General features: G+C 41.2%; 3 protein-coding genes across 5 annotated transcripts in view; 1 reads left to right on the top strand and 2 right to left on the bottom strand.

The window, feature by feature from the left end:
* The window catches only part of LOC144528298 (vacuole membrane protein 1-like), a 65400-nt gene extending 54409 nt beyond the window's left edge, over positions 1 to 10991 (bottom strand). The window contains exons 1-5 of one of the 3 annotated variants that reach the window (XM_078266827.1): positions 10889 to 10991; positions 8983 to 9081; positions 8631 to 8769; positions 3797 to 3887; positions 2179 to 2289 (exon numbers count right to left, since the gene is read on the bottom strand). In XM_078266827.1, coding sequence (XP_078122953.1) covers positions 2179 to 2289; positions 3797 to 3887; positions 8631 to 8769; positions 8983 to 9061 — 420 coding nt within the window. In that variant the 5' untranslated portion in view covers positions 9062 to 9081; positions 10889 to 10991. Of the gene's footprint in view, positions 1 to 2178; positions 2290 to 2502; positions 2708 to 3796; positions 3888 to 8630; positions 8770 to 8982; positions 9159 to 10888 lie in introns of those variants that run through there. The other 2 variants (XM_078266826.1, XM_078266828.1) reach the window with 2 other exon arrangements.
* A 4453-nt stretch (positions 10992 to 15444) lies between these two features.
* On the top strand, positions 15445 to 17293 carry ptrh2 (peptidyl-tRNA hydrolase 2). The gene is made up of 2 exons (XM_078266830.1): positions 15445 to 15531; positions 16330 to 17293. The coding sequence occupies exon 2, from the start codon at positions 16339 to 16341 to the stop codon at positions 16852 to 16854; it is 516 nt and encodes a 171-aa protein (XP_078122956.1). The 5' UTR covers positions 15445 to 15531; positions 16330 to 16338; the 3' UTR covers positions 16855 to 17293.
* A 1844-nt stretch (positions 17294 to 19137) lies between these two features.
* Positions 19138 to 23967, bottom strand: part of cltca (clathrin, heavy chain a (Hc)) — a 42478-nt gene continuing 37648 nt past the window's right edge. Inside the window, exons 29-30 of the mRNA XM_078266068.1 lie at positions 21170 to 21245; positions 19138 to 20472 (exon numbers count right to left, since the gene is read on the bottom strand). Coding sequence (XP_078122194.1) covers positions 20339 to 20472; positions 21170 to 21245 — 210 coding nt within the window. The 3' untranslated portion in view covers positions 19138 to 20338. The remainder of the gene's footprint in view (positions 20473 to 21169; positions 21246 to 23967) is intronic.

Genomic DNA, 23967 nt, shown 5'->3' with positions numbered 1-23967 from the left:
TCCAGGGCTGTACATTCCTCATATGTGTAAATGTACTTAATAAATAAATAATAAATATATATTCAGGTACGGCACAGCAAATTAAATATATAAACACACACACACACACACACACACACACACACACACACACACTTACCAAAATTGTTAATTTTCGGCCAGTCGAGTCACTGTAAAATTGACTCCTCACAATCAGGAAGTTTGCTGACGTGAAAATTCAATCAAAGTGTTGGATGGGATGAGAAGCTGTGCAATAAAAGTTCATTGTGCCACTTCTCCCCTGAGCTGATGTATATCTCTAGTGGTGCACTTGTATACCACTTACAGAGTAACTGTGGTGTTCTACCAAATGTTAACATGAGGGTAAATCAAAGTCAAGAGCTGGTAAACACAGAGGCCCACTTCAGTTTTCATTTCTAGCATATTATTAAGTCTCATAGACAGGAAGGAAAACAGTGTCAGAAAGGTCAAGCTGCAAGTGTTAGACTTGTAAGCTTGTACGGACATCTTATCAAGTGTTCTGAACTTGTTTGACCCACTTATAATCACTGGCCCGGTCCTAGTTTCTCAAAACAGGACACATCTGCTGGTACTCACCACAGAAATTCTTTAAAAATAATGTATTGGCAGAAATCAGAAATATTTGTCAGAACCCAGGTATCTCCTAAATCACTTAAGAATCTCAATGGCCCCTTTAAGCATCTATAGAAAAGTGTTCTCTGAGGTCAGTGTTGTGCTTCTTACTTGTGGTTTAAGCTCAGAGTTAAAGAGAGGAATCAGGTACTAGATCAGACATGGTTCTTCATACAAAGGCCAATATTAGGCTATACTTTTATTAAAAAAAAGAAAAGAATATCAGCCAATTAAATACATTTTTATTCATCTTTTATTTCAGTGTGGACAAGTTGGACTGCCATCAAGAGGTTAAGGTCTGCCAGTCTGTAAAATAAAAAAGCTATAATGTTTTAATGCTTATAGCACAGTGTAATGGTCTAAATGCAGTTTCAGAAGCATTTTCACCCTACAAAAAGTCAATTTGGTTGGAAACACAGAATGCTGTGAGATTATTCATATTCTAAAGATAAAAAAGAAAAGAAGAAAAGAAAATGTTTTTATTTGAATATCCACCCAAAAACATCCTGTATCAATAGATTAAATCTGAAAATATCTGCAACAGTATCGGCTTTTTAAAAAACAATATCAGTCAAAATCTAGAAAAGAAAATGCACAACAGCAGGTCCAGCAAGGAGCACCAAGTTCTGTCATGAACCCAGTGACACCACAAGCTGCAGTAGCAGCCACGCTCACTAGATGGTGACATCCTACGTGAGAACACTCTGAAAAAGTGAGCTGGGCCACTAAGGTTGAGTAGCAAAAAACTCAAATTACATTTGGGAGCGCCAGAGTTTGGCATTTAAAAACAGCAGAATGGAGGACACGCACTTCAAAGTTTCCAGTTGGGGAATGGCATACAAGTGTGACAGTGGTCTCCCTGATGACAGACGGACTCAGAGCAGTGAAGATGAGCAGATGTTTTGGGACCCTGATCTGATCAGCAGAAGAGACCCAACACCTCCTGACACTCAAAACACAGAGTTACAGAGTGAGGGGAAAACAGAAAGAAAGTGGAAGGGAGAATGAAATGGAGGAGTAAAAGGGGGGACTGTACGCATAGGAGAGACATAAAGAAGAGAGTAAGGGAAGGGAGTGTAAGAGAAAGTGAGAGTGAGCGACACAGTGGGGAGCAGGAGATCGGGGAGAAAGGAAAGAGAAAGAACTCAGAGAGGGGGAGGGAGAGTGTTTTTATCCCCGTCTGCACTCAGTCAGAGGGGTCAGTGAGTGCGATTGTTCCTAGACTGCCTGTCAAAACAGTGCAGCTACCACAGCGTCTATTCTTCTCCGCCCCACTCTGAAATGCACGTGCTCACAAACCCATATTAACTCACGTATGCATGTGCAAATACATAAGGAGCCTCCAAAAGCTTTTAATAATGCTCTTATTAAAGCCTTCGCAACAACCCAACAACAGCATCAACACAGCCTTTTAAGACCTGCGTCACTGCACCTCCATCATCCACTGTGTTCGAGTTTCAGCTCTGACATCAACATGCACTGGCAAGTGAATGACTGCACTGTGAAAGTGCACAACTTGTGGAGTCACAGAAAACACTTTCTTACCAGGTAAAGAAGGAAGGTGTGTAGGCCGGTACCAAGACCCACCGAGGAGAGGATGCCCAGGCCGACCCAGTAGGCACACCACAGCGTCTTCTTCTCCATGTAGCGCACATACTGCAGAGGCCAGAAAGAGGGACGGTCAACCACATGGCAGAGACACATGCAGAGTGTGAGGAAAACAAGTAAGGGGGGGGGGGGACAGAGACAGAGACCGAGACCGAGAAGGTATGAGAGTGAAAGTGTGCAAATTAGAGGGCACTTAAAGGGTGGGAGAGGGCTAGTGAGTGGTAGAGAAAGAGAGGGAGAGGAAAAGAGTGAGAGGGAGACCTTTAGAGACAAAGGTTGTTGTTGAGTTTAGAGGACATAGCCGTAGGGTAGGAGTGCTCAGCACACTGACAGAACAGCACCATTACTCTTTTTGGTCGCAGCCAGCTCTTACACAACTAATAAAGTAAGGCAAGCCAAGAGATAGAGATATAGCTCTCTCTCTCTCTCTCTCTCTCTCTCTCTCTCTCTCTCTCTCTCTCTCTCTCTCTCTCTCTCTCTCTCTCTCTCTCTCTCTCTCTCTCTCTCTCTCTCTATCATTCCATCTACCACTCGGGTTTTTAGGAGGAAGCATGGAGTGTGCAGATTACGGGAAGAAGGGAGGGGATTGAGGAGTGGGGGAGGCTCTGACAGAAGACTCCATTTCCCAGGAAACACAGCAAAACAAAAACACCACATACTGCCTCTCTCTTGCTGGGAAGTGCAGTGCCAGCCATGGGCGATTGTTACGTGTGGTTATTGAGAACTGATTACACAACTTCTGAGTCTCTGTGTAGAACATTGGGGGGGGGGGGAAGCTTTATGGCAGTGGGTTTCAAAATACTACAGCACATGTCAGAAAAAACACAAAGGTGGAAGAAAAGAAAGGGGGAGGGTTCTATTCAGATCTACAGCTCAGGCTGCTGTGGTTTACAGCCACAGCTCCAGTAGTTCACCCTGCGGACATATGAAATTTGCAGGAACAACTGGGCTTTGTGGGAAGTTAATAATTAAACTAACGTGACGTTGGCACACTTGTCAGAGATGATGTTAATGCAAATATCCCCTCATAGGCGTTCCTGCTGTGCAAATCCCAAGCTCTGTACTAAGTATGTGGGACACTATACTCTATAATCAGATTTAATTACGCATGTCACTATGCAGGGCCTGAATAAATAATAAAGGGACTGCATTAAACAGCACTTTTCAACCTTATTTGGACAAAGTGGTGCTGCTGCTTCAGTGTTTTGCCAAAAGACACTTCAACCTGTGGACAGGAGAAGCCAGGGATCAAACCAGCAACCCTTCAATGAATAGACAGCCGCACTACTTCCGTAGCTACAGCAGCGTCAAGTATGTGTATTTCATTTACTGTTATGGTGGTAAAACTGTAGGAAACTGCAACCTGCATTCCGTAATTATAAGGCAAGCAACAACCAGAGAAAAACTGATTAAATTATACCCTCTCTTAAAAGACCTTCCCAGACTTTATAAATCATGTCAGCCTAACAAGGCGGAGGTGGAAACACTCCACAGCACCCAAAGTATGGATATAATGTACTATAAAATAATAAAAATAATAAGAGTATTCAATCACCTTCTGGTGTGTTCCTTCAATACAGTAGGCAATGGAGAGGAGGATAAGCAGGATCAGCAGGCCAAACACAGTCTGTCTTTGCTGCCAGAGCCTAGGTGAAGGAGAAGAGAATGGGGGGGTTAGAATGGTGAGTAGGGAGGAGTAGTGTGAGGGCAGAAAAAAGATAAGGAATCATGAGTGAGGCAGTACGAGTGAAATGAAAGGAATTATTTGATTTGATTTTCATTTCAACTTTGTGGAAGAGAGACATCTGCTTGAAACTAAGCAAGCCACTACAATTATGGGCTTCACCAACGGGAGTGGCATGTTCTCAATAGTATAATAGTTGTGTCGGTAATAGACTTAGGAGGGGCAAGTGGGACAAAGCTCCACCTGCTGGCAACAGAAAGTGTGTAGTTTTAGTGGTACTTAGTTGCCTACAGTAATTTAGAAATTAATATAATTCTGGATTAATGCACGACAAACATTTTTTACAAAAACTAAAGAGTGACATTGATGTTATTTTTGTCAACTACATCCTGAAACATGCTCACATGTATTTTGGTATTGTGAATTTACACACAGTGGAAGAAATCTATAATTTTATAGTTGCCAACATTTTAGCAAATTTTACTCTTTATTATAGAAATATTATTTTTGGCTGCTTTGATTACAGTAACAAAAATTAACATGCTTTCTCTTTTATTAATTTACGTGTACTCATTGGCAAGTTTTACATCCACAAATGCAAATTCACAAACCAAAAACCAACATTTACTATATTTGTAAAAGAAATGGAAGTATAGGCCTAGCTATATATCGAAAATTATTGAAAACAATGGTTGTCTGTAACACATTTAATGTTTTTCAATGATGCTAGCTCCTGTGTACTCCATGGATGTATTAGTGTACTCGCGTTTCTTCTTTTTTTCCCCTCTCTCTTTACTTATGTTTTTTCTTTTAATCTTACTTTGCTTGTGGCTTTTCTTCTTTCTATATTGTTTATATTTCAATATGTTTGTACTTACTGTATGTCATGCTGAAAAGTTGAGATAAAACAAAAACAAGACAGCATGAAATAAAAACAGGGCGGGCACAATTTTATACAAATTAGTCGAGTACAGTGGGCCTGAAGTGTTACCTTGACTTTAAAACAATCTGATTTAACCTTTATTTAGACAGGTAAATTAACGTTAATCTCACTGACACATGCAATCTCATTCTCAGGAGAGACCTAATAAAACTTGGTTGCCACCTAACGTTACAAGGGATATTTGGTGGCCTCAGGCCATAGACAATGTGGAACCCTGCTTTTGTACATTACTGTCATGCAAACCAGACATTCAGTGTATTGAGAAAGCCACATGTTAGCTTAGCCGTTTAAACACTACGGGGGTCATGTGTATAAAGAACAAAATAAAAAAGCCACTTGACCACGGTTTGTTGAGAGTGGGTGAAATTAATATTATATATATTTAGCTTTTCCGGGTTTTCAAATGGAAACGCCCACTCAGCCTTAGCAAAAAAATCAGTGATGGTTTACGGGTAAGCTAGCTAGCTAGCTAATCAATAAGGTTTTAAAAATGTGAAGACTAGCACTAGCTGAGTCAATGTTAGCTGTGCTAGCTAAGTTTTGAAATACCGGCACAGAAGCTAAGCAATGTAACGTTAATGCTATGGACGCCACATTACACACCAAAAAAATACACTTAAGAACTTCTTAATAATGACTAAAGAGTTAGAATTGTGAAACGGATGTTTGCTGCTATGTAGCCTGACCATAGACAGTATATAGAATGGACCAACAGATCCCGTTGCTCTGGACGGAGACCAGTGAAGGCCATTAGAAGCACTTTTCCGGTGAGCGCCGAGCATTACTGCGCAGCCTCCAACTGAGAGAGACGACGTAAATGTGACGTGAGCAACCTGTCTGAAAGTTGTAAGTCTTCTGGTAGCAGTGCCAAGAGAAATCTCAATCAATCCGAATATTGCAGAGACGGAGAGCGTAGGTATATGTAAGGAGATAACATGGACACAGGCTAATTATTGCTAACTAAAATGCTAGTTAACATTAGTAATTAAACTTAAACAGCTAATGTAAGACCAAACTACCTGCGAGCTTCTCCTGTACGGTAATTCCTCTATTATGCAACAGTAAGTCCCGTGGTTATGATACAATCGTTAGCCTATTTTTACAAAAACGTCTGCTACGGAGCCATAACGTGAGATACAAGGTAATGGAGCCTTTTATACGTTGTCGTGTTTCTTTAGAAATAAACAATGGACAAATAGAGTCTTTAAACACTTCAGATGTAAAGTTATTCGCTGTCAAAGTGACGTCAAAATGAATGGCAGTCAATGGGATGCTAACGAGGGGGTGTTATCTTGTTAGCATCAAAATGGCACCATAGGAGGTACGCGTTGTGAGGAGAAGCTTACCCCCTTGAGCCTGACTCACCAGAAGAAAAAAAAAGTCGGACTCACCGAATGTAGACTGTCGCATTGAAGCGATAAAAGCCTGCCATTGGCCTGTTATTTTGGCCGGAATTCTCCTCCCCTTTCGGTATCTCCACTATCTATTTATCTTGCAAGATCCGGGGCTTTACGCCTTCCAAACATGCACCCATGAGCCCAATGCAAGTTTTTTTCTTCTACCTCTATAAGAATAATAATGGGTGCTTCCAGACCTTTCTCTAGAGCTGTGGAGATAGATCTGTCTCTATAATACATCCATGATCTGGCTATGCGAGACTAGCTGCTATGTCAGTCTTTGGCCAACAGAATTGTTCTCTGTCATTAATTATCTTAATGGTGTGCTGGGCGTCGGAACTGCGTATGTCAAGTGAGATAGACGTGCATTAACGGAGTGGAACCGAGTGAACCGCGAGGCCCCCTTCCCTCGCCCCCTCTCTCATGGTAGAGTTAAGTAAAGGGGACATGCAATTATGCCCGTGGTGGAAGCAATGAGTTAACCCTACTGTATGTGCTGCTGCAGAATGCAGACTAGTTCAGTTACTTTATTCCATATATTAGAAAGCAGTCCTCGTTCCACTTCCTGATGTTGAAATGTGTGACTTCACTGAGAAGTTAGTTTGGTCAAGGCGGAACCTAATACAATGTGTGTGGAGTAGGATATATTTACTGTAGGCCTATTATATTGGGATACTGGTCCTTGGTTTATGTCTTTAAATTGGTCTCTAATGGGCAACACCAACTGAATCTGAACATAGGCCTGGTTTTTAAATGCAGAATTAGCAGTAATTGTACAAAGTAAGAGTCTCTCACATACCCCTATCCAAATCCTCCCTTTGTTTAACAACCAATTGTCATAATTTACATCTCAATCAAAACAAGTGCAGAGCCCTGTGCATATGCTATAAATTACAAACCACTTCTATCAACATTCAGGATAAACTTCTCTGTGTGCTCGTAATGTGTTTGCATGTACCCCCCTGCAGCAGTTACAACACCATGTGTTTTGAGTGTTGGTGAACAGCAGCTTCCCTTAAGTCAGAACATTGCTCGTGGTGCTTGCGGCTCACCACATCCTCTTGTAGTTTAGAAAATAAACACGTTGTCCTCACAGTCTTAACCACAAAGGCCTCCCTGAGAGTACACTCTGACCTCCTTCTAGGCACTCTGTGTCAACAAAGATTATTAGGTGTGTTAAAGGAGACATGTTGTGCAGCACGGGGAATTTGTCATCAAAGCAAACTCTGTTGTAGTCTGGTCTGATGCTGTTGCTTTTGTGGGTAAGGTGACATCAGTTAGTGAGGTGAAAAGACCTTGTCAGCTCTATTAGCAGTAAGGATGAGACATTATGAGGGAGGAAAAGATAGGCAAATCCGTTGTGCTGCATAATAGGCTCCATTATGCATCTGACTGAAGACTAAACTATGAAGGAGAAGGCCTTCTGGGTTGATAGCACTGAGACAATCAAGGTCACCTCCTATCTGGTTATATATGTATGTGTGTGTGTGTGTGTGTGTGTGTGTGTGTGTGTGTGTGTGTGTGTGTGTGTGGGCTTGTTTAACTATATTCATGGGGTCCAAAAACCGGGAGTCCAGTCCCAACAGCTTTGTGGGCCCAAAATGCTGGTCCCTACAAGTTTAAAGGGCTGTTTGAGGGTTAAGACTTGGTTGTAGGATTAGGGTTAGAATTAGGTTATGGTTAGGGTGAGGGTAAGGGTTAAGGTTAGGCATTTAGTTGTGATGGTTAAGGTTAGGGTAAGGGGCTAGGGAATGCATTATGTCAATGACGGGTCCCCACAAAGATAGTGCCACAAACCTGTGTGTGTGTGTGTGTGTGAGAGAGAAGAGTGTATGATTTTTTTCCTTTTTTGCCTGAGATTGACAAGCAAAACTAACATCACAAAACACTGCTTAGCTGCTGTCAGCACTATAGTGGCATCAACATGAATAATACATACTAAAATCATGTTTTTATGCTGTTTTGTAAGTCAAACTGTCATTTATGTTTATAGGGCAGTATATCCAAACACATAGCACATTACAGCTTAATATTAAAACTCATCTTCGCCTTTAATCAGCTTTTTTGTCACATGCACAGCTTGTATGTCATATCCTGTTGTGGATGCGTTTTAGTCAAACTTGCACTGTTGCACTAAAAAGTCCAATAATTACCTCATTATCTTTTTTTTTAAGGCTTCTCACTACATTGTTTTTTTGTACAAACATCAATATAGTTTTGACACCCCTTTACATTTTTGGTGTAAGCTTGTATTGACCAAAAGCATTCATTCATGATATGGAAAACATATGAAACACCTCAGGTGCAATTCTGCAGAGAAAAGGCAGTGCTTTGGGGGGAGGTTGCATCCCACTCTTGGTCTCACCTCCATAGCCACTCTTTAAGGGTGATGAGCAGTTCCAGAGTGAAGTAGTGGAGTGTGAGCTGAGGTTTCTTCCATACTACCAGAGTCTCACGCTCCTCACTGTCCCTCTGTTTCCTTTCATCCACGGACAGCTCCGAGTCTAGCCGCAGAGTGCGGGTATTGCAAGTACACACACACAAACACAATGAGGAATTAACATTTTTAAATAAAAATCCAAATACAACCTAATTTCACATCTTTTTGAAGGCATTTGGTACTGATCTATTTTATACAGTCTATGCTACTGATGCACTCATAATATACGTAAGTATCTTATTTACTCAGCTGTGTATTAGATGTCTGTTGTATTTACCAGTCAGCTCTCCATTTTGCTGTTCCTTGACACCAAGTCGCCTCTGAGGTAGCTCACCTTCAGCCCCACACTCTGCCATCTCATTCACCAGGAAGGAGTCTGAAAGAAAAGACGGGCCTTCAGCACAGCATTACACACTCCATACTGTACTGTACACTGCTCTGCAAGTCCGAAACTGATGTGAGCCCAAAACAAATACAGACTCACACACAACAACACACAACGCCCCCAAACACTCTCCACACTAAAACATTTCTGTGTACTGTACACACTCCTACACACCATCTGACCAGCAAGTGTTTTCCTACTCCTGCGTCCTGCAGATTACAGTACTTTAACCCACTAAACGCCTGTGCACGTCCTAACGAGAACTTTAATTAGCATCAATGTTGACACTGGGAATACATGCAAGTCTTGTTCATTTTTTTGTGTGTACACCCATCATAAGTCCACCTCCCCTGATGATCAAATGGCAGTTATACTGTATGTATAAATAAAGTGTAAAAGAGTATATGACAACATTTTGCTTTTTGTTTCTTCTAAACATTTACTCAAATGAGATCATATTCATACACATGGATAAAAGCATGTGCACAGAGTGTCTCACTACAGAGCCTCAAGTCTCTCAGGAATCTGTCAGTGAGCAGTAAGATGGGGACTTGACACAGAGGTATGCAGTTTACCATCTGGTGGAATTGTCAGTGTTGCACAAACACCAAACACACAGATTCTCTCTCTCTCTCTGGCTCCTGTTTCCATGCATTCGCACTCTCTGAGCTGCCAGGCAACATGACACTGTACAACACTGATATTACTGCAGGCCACGATGCCTCTTTAGAGCCAGTAGGAATTTGATTGATATGTTCTGAGGTTTTGTGTAAATGTTTTTTTTTTCTCCATTAGCTTCAGATTATTATCATCATCATCATCATCATCATTACATTAGCAGTGACATTACCAATCATTGTGAACTTACAGAAGTGCCAAGGACCTGAAAGGGTTCAAGACGACTAGGTAGGTCCAGCATGTTCAGGAGTTGTGTGTTATCTTGGAGGACAGTCATGCACACACACACACACACACACACACACACACACACACACACACACACACTGAACAATGAGGCTGCAGGTACTTTACATTCTGATTTGTACAACTGAAGTGTCACACAAAAGAAAAAGAAAAATCTTCTCAGATGATTAGACTGCAAGGCATTTTGGAGAGGTACTCTTGGCCTTCTCAGGGAACCACAAACGGAATATTTTCATCACAGACCTTAAACCTTGAACACACACACTCGCACTGGAAGCACTTTGCCAATCGGATCTCGGCCTTGCTGCTAAATATTACACCTATCCCTTCTCCTCTTGCACTGAGGTGAACAATGCACTGTCCAACAAAAGGGCTTAACACATAGTGTGTAATATCCTGTAAGCAACACTAATTATAGAAATTGGTGCAAAACTAGTCACTTTGTGGGAAACATGCACCTCAGCTGCCATTGTACAAGTATGTGCTTTATTTTTCACAACAATTACTTGGATTATTAATTAACAATCAAGGCATTTTCACAATCAATACAGTTCCATAACAACAATACTGCTTATGGGAAACACAGTAGCACAGCACTGCTCCCTACAGCACTTGATTGCGCAATCGCATCTGCCAAAACAACCCAGACCTGTTGAGTAACTCTTGTGCGAGGGACAATAAGAAACTCAACACAGAGGAGAGCACATACAATTCAGGGTGAGACATTTAATAAGCTGCAATCAACTTTCACATTTCAAACAGAGACAACACAACAGTGTACTGGAGAGAGATTATACATTCACAAAGTGTAAAACAAATCAGGGCTAATGTAACAGTATTTTAGCAATGCATTTTGCAGAGAGGGTAAACTCACCGTTCACAGCTGTTTATTCCCAATAATCTCTGGGCTCAAATGAAACCTGTGGTGGAGCCCCAGTGGCAATGTGGGGCAAATGTACGCTACGCAGGCTGACAGAAGAGAGACACAGAAAGAGGGGGAGATTTCATCATTTGCCTTGTAGAACCTCCAGAGAGCCAGTCTAATTAAAGGCCTATAAATAAAGTGGAACACTTTCCTGGAGCGCACTTCTAACACTTCTCAGTCCTCAGTAGGTTTCACACAGGGAGTGAATGAATGGCATTTGGGCAAAGAGAACTCAGCTAATTCCCAAATTGAAAAAAAAAAAGCCTCAGGACATCACATCACATTTTTCAGGTCATAACTAGAGACAGAAAACCGTATTAAAACTGTATATATGTGGCCATGTTTTAGTATCAGCGTCAACGTCTTGTTTATCAAAGTGAGAAAAGTATTTGGGAACTCTTTCTGGTGATTGTTCTCCAGAAGGTCGCTCTGTCTCCACTGGTCGAAGTGGTGAGTGACTTTATTAGGAAGATGAAGTAGGAGTAGGTTTAAAGGGGACAAGGCCTTAAGGCTGATTTATACTTCTGCGTAAAATCTACACCGTTGCCACGCGCGTAGGCACGTGAAGACACAAACCTACGCTGGACCCTACGCCATAGCCTGACGTACACCTCTTGAAAAATGTAACTACACGTCGCTCGGCCGTGGCTTGGAAGCGTTGCATTTCCCCCCGACTCATTTCCTGGTTCTCCTTCTCCATAAACAACGTGAAATCAAGGAGAGGGTTAACTTTTCCTGCTACAGATTTCCCACCGTGGTCAGAAAACACAGGGGAAACACTTTGTTTCTCTCACTATGACTCTAGAGTCACTACTCGCTCCGAAGCTAATCGCCTTCACTCTCTCACTGATCCCTCTACCACACACACACGCTGGCTCGACGCACACACCAACGCAAAAGTATGAACATCAGGCCACTTACGTAGGCTACAGCGAAAGCTCTGCGTGGAGCTTCTGCAGAACCATAAAACAGCCTTTAAGTTTCATGTACAACAATGACTATAAACTCTACATTAAAGAGCATAACATGGATGACATTACTGTCAAGCACAGCCACTGGAGGCTACCCAAAAGTCTTAGCAGTTAAAAGGTCCCATATCTAAAAAAAAGTGAAATTTCCATGTCTTTTTGTATTGTAAAGCAGGTTGAGGTGCTATATAAATAACTGTGAAAGTACCAAAATTTGGAGCCCTTCGCCAAACGACCGACCAATCAGCGTTGGTTTTGAGGCGGGTTTAGGTGTGACGCAACGAGAAGCGACTGTTCAGTCTAAACAACATGGCGGCTTCCACGGATGAGATGAGCGTAGCTATCGCGCAAGTTTTATCCGAATTAGAAAGTATTCCTTCATTGAAAGAAGAGCAAAAAACGGCACTGGAGGCTTTTCTCGGAGGAAAAGATGTTTTTGCTCTTCTCCCGACTGGTTTTGGCAAGAGTTTGATATATCGTTGATCTGATTGGTTGATTTGGCCTTCCCAAAAGTTCTCCAACGTGAAGTTCCCAGATGGATATGCCGAGCAAATGCAAAGCAATCCATCTGGCGGAGTCAGGTTACCAAAACGCTCAATCCCCAGAGAAATGCACACAGAAACTCAGAAACTGTGACTTTAAATGAGCCACAAGGACGTCCGTACGGTTGTGATGTCACAACTATACTATAGTAAAAATGTCCGCTACAGTCATTCCTCAGTTGCAATGGCGGTAGAGATGGGAATCTGTAGGCACCTCATGATTCAATTACAAGGGCTACGATGCAATGATAAAATGATTATCGATGCAACTCAATGCATCAAAATGTTTGATTTCTATATATATATATATATATAAAAATCTCATTGTGTGACTACTTGCTACTTTTAAAGCATGGTGTGTTTGCAATGATCCATAATTGGAATAACCAGATGGATTTACTTCTTTTATCTTTTAGTTTAGATAGACTCAACTTGCATTAGGGGTGTAAATGCAGAATATATCTATATATCTATCTTTCTTTTCATTTATTTAGAAAAATGTAACCGGGGTGGCTCCTTGGCCATAATTCTTACTGTTGGAAACATTTAGGATAATGTAAGTACACAACCCAAAGAAATATAAAACATAGGTATAGTCGTCTTAAGACATTTCAATGCTGAAATGCTACATACAGCTTTAAAGGCAGAAACTACAGTGAAGCAGCGAAGCGTCACAATACTTACAAATTAAAGTAGAGCAATTTTATCATTGTCATAAGTGAGGTTTTTCAAAAATAAATAAATAAACTACCTGGTGAAAACATCCAGTACACTCAGAAAAAAGATACTGCTATATCTTTTGTCATTAGAACAGTAGTGTCATGGTTCTGCCCCAATACCAGTATATCATTATAACCCTTCTTTGCTGAAAGAAAGAAGGTCAAAGAATACTATCCTGAAACTAATATACCCCCACTTATATTATGGTTTTGTAAAAAAAAAAAAAGTGGACCACTTATCCTTATTTTTGTGATATTATAATCATGGCTCATGATACTTTTAAAGCAATATATTCTGTAGAAATAACTACATGATTTTGTTTTTATAGGCAAACATTCACACATCTATTCAGTCTCTATTCCAATTTACTCCAGGGCCATCCACAACACTTTACATTGATGCAAACAAGAAAAAGGTCTTTACTCTGGACTAGCCAGACCTTCCTCCGCAGCGTGTGGAGGGAGGGTCTGGCAAAGGGAGACTACTTCTCAGCCAACTGACATTACGCAGTCGTCCCAGATTCCAGCAGCATGTCAGCCCACATGCAGCACACTATCTATAGACTGGGTTTTCGTCAGTCAATCTTCGTTCCGTGTCATGTGATGTTTAACAACGTATACTGCACTAAATGACATGGAGCCTACCTGCCTGACTCGTGTCTGTAGAGAAGTCTAACTCTACTCCTGTTTGCAAACAGGGGATGACTGAAACTACTCATGCCTAATGAAGAAACATACTGTAGATCTGTCTGCAGGTCACACCGAAGTGCTATGAAAAACAACCTAAAACTTTGTTGTGGCACCAAAAAATATACCAGCAACTTATAATTTTTGACACAAACTTATTGCTCCATTTTACGAAGCAGATGAGCGTGATGACATAATGTTGGGGCAGAACAACCTACATCCCTTGTCTGCAGCGCAGTATCGCAAATATGTGTATAGACATTCTATTTTATTCTTAGTTTTGGCCATTGGTGTTTGTGTGTATATATATATATATATATATATATATATATAAAATTTATTTTTTTACAATATTTATATACATCTATTTTTACACATACTTACATAATATACCTGTCTATTCTTACCTATATTTGTTCAGCTTTGTTGTCCATGTTCTTATGTGCATGTCTGTTTCTGTATAAGTTTTTTGAGAGCAATGCAAGAGTCGAATTGTATGTCTATACATACTTATACCGATAGAGGTGATTCTGATTCTGAAAGAACATACAGCTTTTTTTGCTTTGTACATCTATACAATATATGAAATAAAATACTTGTTTCTGACACCATGGCTGTATGACTAGGATTTATAGGTGATGTTGCTAAATGCTACACAATCGACATTCTTCTTTGAAATTATGAGCATTTTTTCCCCCCCAGGTGCCTGTAGTGCCATGCTTTGCTCAATAGATGGCAGTGTTGGCCTAAAGGTTAGTGTTAAGATAAGTCTGGGTCAGGAGTGTGTCAGGGGCCCTTGATCAGTAGTATGCCTGCTTCTGATGAACTATTTTTGTTCTATTCATATTAGAATAAAAATATTAACACACTATATGGCATTTACCATATTACAAGTATACAATATCCTAAACAGGACATAATGGTTTCTTCATTGGAATTATGGAATATGGATTCACATTTTTGATGGGCTCCTTCGACCAAGAGCTGAGTGACCTTGTTTGCAGCATATGGTGATAGGCACAAGCACTCCCAGCACATTCCAAATATGAGTAGATTTAAAAATGAATTACGTTAGATGGTATTGAGTAGTTTGATATCTGTTAGGAGCTGGTATAAAGTAATTTGTGTTTATCAGTGTTTTTTGCCCCCAACGGCTCCTTCCAGGCAGCGCTGCCTGGAAGGCACTAGGATTAGGCAATGGTTAGGGTTAGGGTTAATGTTAGGGTTAAGGTTAGGGTTAAGGTTAGGTGCCTTGAAGGCAGTGGTCGCAGCGCTGCCTGGAAGGAGCAGTTGGGAGCAATAAACGCCATCAAGCGTAATTTGTCATTTTAAAATAAACCAATGACATGATGTGTTTTGAAGCACAGGTAGGTGGCTTTAGATGGGACTACTTTCTCCAGGCACCAATAGAAAACCACCAGCTGTGTGGTTAGAAATGCTCTCTGAAAAATAATATACATTATTATAATATACATATTCTGTATTTTATGGCTGCATGTTTTCACAGATTTTTAATCTTTACAATGTGTTGACAATGTGAAAAACATATAATTTAACATAGAGCAGCTTAGGTTAAGGGTTAAACCAAAGTCGAGGTCCTATGGCGTCATCACCAAGAGACCCATAAAGATGAGGAAGCTTCATTCATACTGCTAGCACGTTGAACAAACCAACAGGTATGAAATGCAGCCTCCGGGTATCAATTGTGCTGCACCGTGTTAGCACTATGGGAGAATGAATTGTACGAACATGTGTGTATTTGTTCGCAAAGTGATATGTAATGTTATTGTACTGAAGCCGTGTTTGTGGAGTAAGCCATCTTGCTTCTAGCCAAGAAGCTAACGTTAGCAAGGCTAGCTTCACAATTACTTCACATTAGTTACCTAGCTAGCTAGACCTGAGCTTGTTTGCTCCCAAAGTTGTCGTTAACGTCAGTTTATAGAAAGCATAACGTCACAGTTTGGTCAAATCTTAAATAAAAGATGTAACTTTATTTGCAAAACCGACCTAAATCTCTAGCTATATGCTGCATACTGTTAAAAATAACATCATCGTATGAAGTTAGCTACTGTACTGTACCGAACGTAACGTTTGATGCGTAGCTAAATAACAGTTTTGTCTGTTTAACGGCTGTTAAACAAAAAGGGTGAAGTCAGAGCTGCAAACACAGCACGTCAGAAAAAGTTAGTTTTAAAAGCTCAAAGAATTATTTTCATTTTTCAGTCAACTTGGGAGCAAAAGTCTTTTAAATGCATAGAGTAAAGGAAATCTGAACATCTCCATTTCCATGACAACTGGGAAAGAAATTGTGATATCAAAAGTTCCAGAACAGACCAGTTACTAAATGATTGTTCTGTCAACTGCTGTTTCCAATGTCAAGGATAAACTGTTGCTGTATTTCTTTGTAAGTTTGTATATAGGTGTACGCTGTAGATGTGACATAGACTTACCTTAATCTGTTCTTTCATTTTTAGGTTAACAATATGGACTTGCTATATGGTCCATTGGGCCTGGGTGTAGTAGCAGGACTGGGCTGTGGGCTCTTCCTCGGTTGGCACCTTCGGGCTCGCTTGGGCCCGACCTCCAAAAGCCTGATGGCAGCGATGGGGAACGGCACTGGTGAAGCAAGCGTGATGGGCGAAGGGGGCGAGTTCAAGATGATACTAGTGGTCCGAAATGACCTGAAGATGGGTAAAGGGAAGGTGGCTGCCCAGTGCTCCCATGCTGCTGTAGCAGCTTACAAACAGGTTCAACGCAGGAACGCCGAGCTTCTCAAACAGTGGGAGTACTGCGGCCAGCCCAAGGTGGTGGTGAAGGCCCCTGATGAGGACACCCTGATTGATCTACTAGGCCATGCCAAAGAAGTGGGGCTTCCCGTCAGCCTGATTCAGGATGCAGGAAGGACGCAAATCGCGCCCGGATCACGCACTGTGCTGGGTATCGGTCCAGGCCCAGCTGATCTGATTGATCAAGTCACTGGAGACTTGAAGCTCTACTAGAGTCCCAGCTTGCATCTGTCTGACTTGCATACAATGTCTTTGTTGTTAGAACTATTTGCAATATAAACTAAGTTGGGCTACCATGAGTTTATATTTTTTATAAAACAACAATTGACTTAATTACATTTTAACTACTTTTTTGGTGCAGTTTTGGACCTGTATGCCTATCACATTTGTTGACTCTTGAATAGCAGTAATAACCGCTTCCGTGACCGAGGCAAAAACGCCACAAACGCAGTTAATATTCCGTGTTCTGTTCAGTCCGGCTCAGGCCAGTCTGAAGACATGATGCTCAGAGGAAACAGATGAAATATTATTGTTAATCTCATTAGAAACCCAGGACAATAAGACCTTTTCACCAAGACTTTTTTCCTTGTCATAGCAGGAACAGCGCAGGTGTAAACTGATAACATTAAAGGGAAACTTTCCTGATTCTAAACCTGCTTTGTGTCATCGCTGTGTGTGTATGTGTGTGTGTGTGTATATGTGTGTGTGTGTTGTATATGTAGATTAACAGTAATGCTGGCTTCTCTCCATGTTGCCAGCGCCCAGAGCTCTCCACTCATTCGCTGGCAAAAGTCCGCCGGATGTGAAACGCGCTGCCTATGACAGGCAGCTCCAGCCAAAGGTGCAGACCAGATTTTACTGCGCATGTTTTTTTTTTTATCCTCCTTGATATTGACATAGGGAGAGGTCTCTTCCACAGAGCCCGCCATGTTTCTACAGTAGGCCACTGTAGGTTCTCTACACGCTTGGAAGGGGAAGGGTATTCAGTTTGTTGCAATCTGCAACCTCAGCGCTAGACGCCACTAAATCCTACACGCTGCTCCTCGAGTATCCTAGTAAGACATAACAGTGCCTTAGAATTAGATAATGTTAATATTATTGATTACACCTGTATTGTTCCTGCTGTGAATGAGTATTGTCCCAAAATGTTCTTATAACAAAACGAGACGAATCCTAATCTTACAAAACTACATCTAAAATCAGATCAATCATTTTCATTGTGAAGTATTACTTTAGAATACCATAGACGTCACTGCCATGAACAATATGACCAAGAACAGCGGGACGCTATTGATTTAACCTGACAGTAGAGCTGGTTACATCGTTGTCATATCAATATTTGTAATTTCACTGGATGGCATTTGTATTTTGTAATAAAATTAAGTATTTTAAAAGGTCTGTACTAAAAAAAAAAAAAAAAAGTGGTCTTGTATTTCCTACAGTTTCCCAACTTTTCAAATACTGACGCTTTGTCACGGCCCGCTGTGTCTGATAGAGACAGAAGGCAACATACGGACACACACACACACACACACACACACACACACACACACTTCATTCTCTGCTCAGGACCCCATTACTCCACTATATCTTTACATAGTAAATAGTTGTTTACTGCTATATTAATGTTTTGACTATCAAGTACAGCTTTAAATAGTTTTCTCCTGGTCTTAAATACGGCATTACAGTTCCAGAAAGTTATTCTAGAGAATTAATAGTAATGAATGCCTTCATAAAATAAGTTATCATATCCAAGTTGTCTTATTGTGTGCATCTACTTTTATCTAAACATAATTATTTAGTCACAATCTTCAAGCTGTTTTAAAGCAAGACATATTAATGTTATATGACTGGCAGTAACTCACATCAGATCAGCTTTACTTCTAGCACCCTCTATTGTACAACTAGAGGGTGCTAGTGATACATCCTTGTGCATGAAGTGAGGAACAGTGAACAATCCAACACTAGAATATGGCATTAGAAACATCAGCACACAGCTGAATCAAGAGCTCTCTGAAATCCACTAATATGAGAGCTAAGCTTCAGTGCAGAAAGTACACTACTGAATTGTTAATAACAAGGTGGTTTTTAAGGTCATGTTACATTAGCTCCAATCTCTGAGATTTCTGTCTGACATTCACATCAACTAAAGACTGAACACATTCAGAAATGAGTTCCCTGTTGCTGTGACATCCCCTGGCCAGCAGACTCCCAGGTCAGAGGTCACCTTCACCCGGCAAATTTGCAAAGTCAGCCAATGTAAACGCTGATACACTGCATTTTGAAATGGAGTAGTCATTCTTCTAGGAATGTGTGTAATCACATTTTGTGCAATATTCATTACGATTTCACGCACTTTATAGCCTACGGTTGCTCTTCTCAGTACTTGATTGATCATCTCTATCAGAACCCTGATTTCACTTCCTTTTTGGGGGCTAAATGTGCAGCAGTGTGTTCTCCTACACATGACAGTATATGTAAGACACAATCAGACCGTTCTTGACAAACAAGAAGCCTTTATTTTTAAGTGGAAAACAAAACCGCCGTTTCATTCATTATGATCATGATAATGCACAATCAAGTATCTTAAGTGCACAATTTAAATCTAAGGTAATTTAGATAAGAATATAAGTTCAAACGAGTTAATGATTGGTTTCCTGTATACACGCAAGCCTTTGATAAAAACTTCAAATACCACAAGTCCTGTGATATTGTTTCTGAACTGGAAGAGCGGGTCAACTGAAAAAGTTTGAAGACAACCCTCAACAGGACACGAGGAGAATAAAGTTTGAAAAATCTCTCTCCTGCACACTCAATACCAGTGACCTAAAATGATATCCAGCAGAAACAAACCGCAGCGTAAAGAGGGGGCATGGGGCTTGTTAGTCAAACATAAACAGGTCTGCAGTCCCTCCTGAGGTGGAATGGTCCCACATTAGAGCAGTATTTAAAGCACATGGAAATGTCGTCTGAATGAACATTTGTTTACAGAGTCCTGCATAGGCTTTGCTGGAAAGAATCTCACCTTCCTGTAAATCATATGTAAAATACTCTCCTGGGTTTTCTTCAAGAAACAGCCCTGAAGTGTGTGTGTGTGTGGGGACGTGAATGGTACAGCGTAGTGTTTCAGGATTGTGGTCATGGAAGCGGCAGTCTCATGTTCAAATATAGAAGAACAGGGTAGCATTTTGTTTTTGTGTCTGAATATACAATAATTAAATGCATTTTACAGTCGGACAGAAGCAGCTGCTCACACACATCAAAATGAAGACGTTCTACATTAATTTCTTCTCACTACAGAGTGCAAATCAGATGCTTCACAACAGACCTTTTTTTTTTTTTTGTTGAGGAGGACTAGCTCTTCCCACAAGCACCCCCCCATTGTACATAAACTATTTCCCATTCAAATAAAATAGACAAAAGAAAAATGTAATCTAGTCAATACGGAATGTGAGAAAATTAATCTTTGTGATTCAATCTTTTTCTTTGACAACAGAAATAAAACAAGAGTCCTTCATGACAGTTTAAAAAGGGGAAAAAAGTTTAAAAAAAAAAAAAAAAAAAAAAAAAGGTGGTCTGCATTATCCCCCGCTCCCTGTAGAGGAGAGAGAGAGACACTAATGGTCTGGTGAAGGACTGTGGGAGATGGATGGATGGTTGCTCCAGCCTGCATGTGGAGAGAGAAGGGGGTGGGTCTTTACATGCCGTAGCCAAAGCCTGGCTGAACCGCTGGCTGACTGTATCCTGCAGGCGCCTGGTAGCCGTAGCCGTAAGCTTGCGGAGGGGCCACAGGTACGCTGGGGCCCGCTGTCAGCATCAGCTGGGGTGTGCCTGCAAGACACACACAGACACACACACACGAAAGGTTTCAAATATGTAACTGGTCTGATTCATTTCAACCCGAGCTATAACAACTTGAATGATTTGGTCACAGCGCATCCTCATTGGTTTGTTGATCTTGTTTTTAGCTTTAAAAAGAGGTTATGTGGCGAATCAGGTAGTTGCCTTTTTAGCTGTCGGGACTAAAAGCAGCTGTTACCAACCACTGTGACGAACACGACAACACCGCAGAATACCTTCACCTCGTTTATAAAACTCCCTGACATCACCTATGTTACATTCATAAAGTTGTTTTCTCAATCAATTGCTTACAATGAGAGACTGGATCCTACATGAACTCATTTTCACTTTAGGTTATTTCACACGAATAATGCCTGCATTTCTTTTCTCTCTGTTCTTCTCACTAATTTCAAGTAAGCATGTTATGTCACATACTTTAATGCAACAATCAGGATTGAGCAATATTTGAATCAAGAATCTTGGGTTGGGTCACTGTCAATCAAATCTGATTTTATTACTTTGATTGTTGCCAGTTTGGTCATGAATATTTAATGTTATAGAGCAGCAATCATTTGAAAAGACATTTCCAGGGGCTTAAATAAATTCTGATATGGATATGAAAAGAAGACTGCTGCCTTTGCTTCTGATCACAGTGGAATGGGCTCTGATGTCATTAGAGGACTGTTACCATAGACGATGGGTTGCGTCTCTGTTGCCTGCTCCTCTTCTTTCCTTACGGTCTCGGAGGTTTCTAGTTTATCTACCTGCAAAGCAAAGAAATAGCATTTAGAGCAAAGCCATAACACTTAATGAGTCAACAACATACTACACAAGTAAAAAAACAAAAAAACTGTTAAATATACATTTATTTAAATAATCTGTGACAACTTTTCTGACAAGGATGCTCATCTGGGTTACTACTCCAAGCAGATTTCACACAGTAGCAAGACAAAACAAACCCCCACTGTCAGGAACAAGATCATTTCAGCTGATTAAACCACTACTACTTTAAAAGACAAATTTGCCACCTTTTATGTGAATGTGCAGTCAGTATTGATGGTTAATGTGATTGAAGCAATACATTCTTCAGTGCGCGTTATACTGAACGAGAAAGCTGACATCGCAGCTGTGAAATCTGTTGCTCCTGCATCCAGCGCCGCCATTTGACGTGAAAGTGACGTCGTTGGAGGTAAGGAAGAACTACAGACTATTTCAGCTTGGGGAGCGGGGGGCGGGGGGACATGCTCTAGATGCCACTCAAAGACTTCAGGCATTCCAAAATATGAGTCAGGCAGCAGGGACGATATGAACTTCCAGAACCTGAGCTGCTGAGAGCAAACACCACATGCCTTTGCTTCAACTGCCCGCCGATGCCAACAGACGCACTTGGACAGAGGTGTGCAGGAGACCTTCTTCAGGATCCCAAAGATAAACTGGAGAAGACAACCAAGATCAGCAGGGCCAAGGGCAGATGACCATTGAGTGTTATTTTTTTTTTTTTCACCCAACGCTATTGTAAGCTATTTTGTTAAGTTGCCGATAAGAGTTGTGGCCGTCCTGGTTCACGCCGGTTCGGACTTCAGAGCCTCCGTGTTGTGAGTTTACTACCTGCATAAGTATAGGCGCAACTCATAAAAACCCTTGGCTACACTACGTTTTCAGCTGCACTGTGTTTTGGCTGGGTGTCAGAGTAGCTCGCGTGCAGTGCATCCTGGTACATGTAGGCACTGCTGCCTCGGGGAGCAGGAGAACCCAGCTTTCTCTGTCAATATAGCACACACTGAGGAATGTATTGCTTTAGTTGACTACAATACATTTACCGTCACCACCGATTGGACATCCACATAAAAACGTGGCACACTGTATACATACAGTATGCACCGATTTCTACAGATACTAGAGATGCACCGATTGACCGGCCGGTGACCGGAATTGGCCGATTTTCATGTCATCGGCCATGACCAGCGCCGCATGATTTATATTGCGCAACAGCAACACCACACGTGCACATGCAGGGTTTTTGCTGTATGCATGTAGCAGCAGTGCACTGCCGCTCCATCAGCTGTTTATGAAATGTCATAAAGTCAGAATTATACACGGCTCGAACAGTCAGCCGCTCTCTCTCCCCTCTGAGGCTGAAAAACTGGAACATGAAAACCGCACTCACGCGGGTCCCGTGAAATATGACAGCTACAGTTTATCGGAAAATAGCGTTGGGCACACTGCCTTTGATGAATTTACTGTTTATCAGACCCCAGATGAGACAAGAAGCTAATGTTAGCAAACGCTGTGGTCCCTCTGCCTCTGACGCCCCGCTGGCCGGGGTGTCAGAGGAAAAAAAAAGAGACGCTGTATTCCTCCGACACGCTGTACTAACGTTACTGTTTAAAACGCTTTCCAGGTTAGTGGGGGTGCATACCGCTAAAAACCAACATTAAAAACATAGTAATCTTTAAAGAGTTTAGTTTAAAGCGATCAATTATCTATTTAAAAAATGTTCTATGCAAAAGGTAACATTTTCTATTAAAGAAAAGATAGAAAATAAATGTGTGTGTGTGCTGTAAAGAGGTTAGAAAAAATGAAATCGGAATCGGCTAAAATAGGTATCGGCTGGCCTAACGCAAAGAAAATCGGAATCGGCCTAGAAAGTTGTAATCGGTGCATCTCTAACAGATACTGAATATGAGTTAGACTACTAGGCGTCTAACTAGTAATGCTAAATAACGTGAGTAAATAAGGAAAAGAAAAACTAATTTTCATTTCCTCTGTTCTGTCTGGGTGGCTTGCCAAGTCAGATGCAGCAATAAGCAAAGTTTACGTATCAGGTCCTCGAGGGAAAGCAGCAACACCTGGATGCAGGTCATTTCTAAAGTTAAAAGTAAGGGCTTGCTCAGCAGTGCTGTTCCACACCTCGTATAGATGCATTTATCATTCAGTATCTCCATGCCTCTTCAGAAAAACAGTAGCTCTTCAAATTAAGTTCTCTGCAAACATTTACAAGCTGAAGCTTCACTGTAAACAGAAACACTCATGCTCCATGTGTTACACCGCTGGCAGTGAGTAAGAGGCTGCAGCACTGAGATGCACTTTGGGAGGAGGAGGGAGGAGGGGGAGTCTCAGGCTTTCTAAAGGAAGCCAGGCACAACCAACAGCCTGCCGTTACCCATCAGCAAAAGACATTTCCACGCATGCTTTATTTCAGCTAATACAGCAACCTTTTAAAAACATATTGTGCAGTGTCAATGTCTGTGAGGAAATGCACTTTTAAGTGAAGTTGTAGAGAATGGATTATACTTGTTGAAGCTTTCCAACTGTTTGAGCACCAGTGGCAAACAAAATGATCCCCTGGGTTGACAATGGATTTTTGTTTGTTGAACTTCTGGTTTAATCTGCTGCTGGTTCATAGTTCTTTAAACAGGGGATAGGAACTGTGTTTTTTGACTAGATTAACATGTTGGATTTACTCCGTCACACTCAGCGGTTCCC

Source organism: Sander vitreus, chromosome 13 (genome assembly GCF_031162955.1).
Source record: "Sander vitreus isolate 19-12246 chromosome 13, sanVit1, whole genome shotgun sequence".
Classification (NCBI taxonomy): Eukaryota; Metazoa; Chordata; class Actinopteri; order Perciformes; family Percidae; genus Sander; species Sander vitreus.
This window is presented reverse-complemented; position numbering and strand designations above follow the sequence as displayed.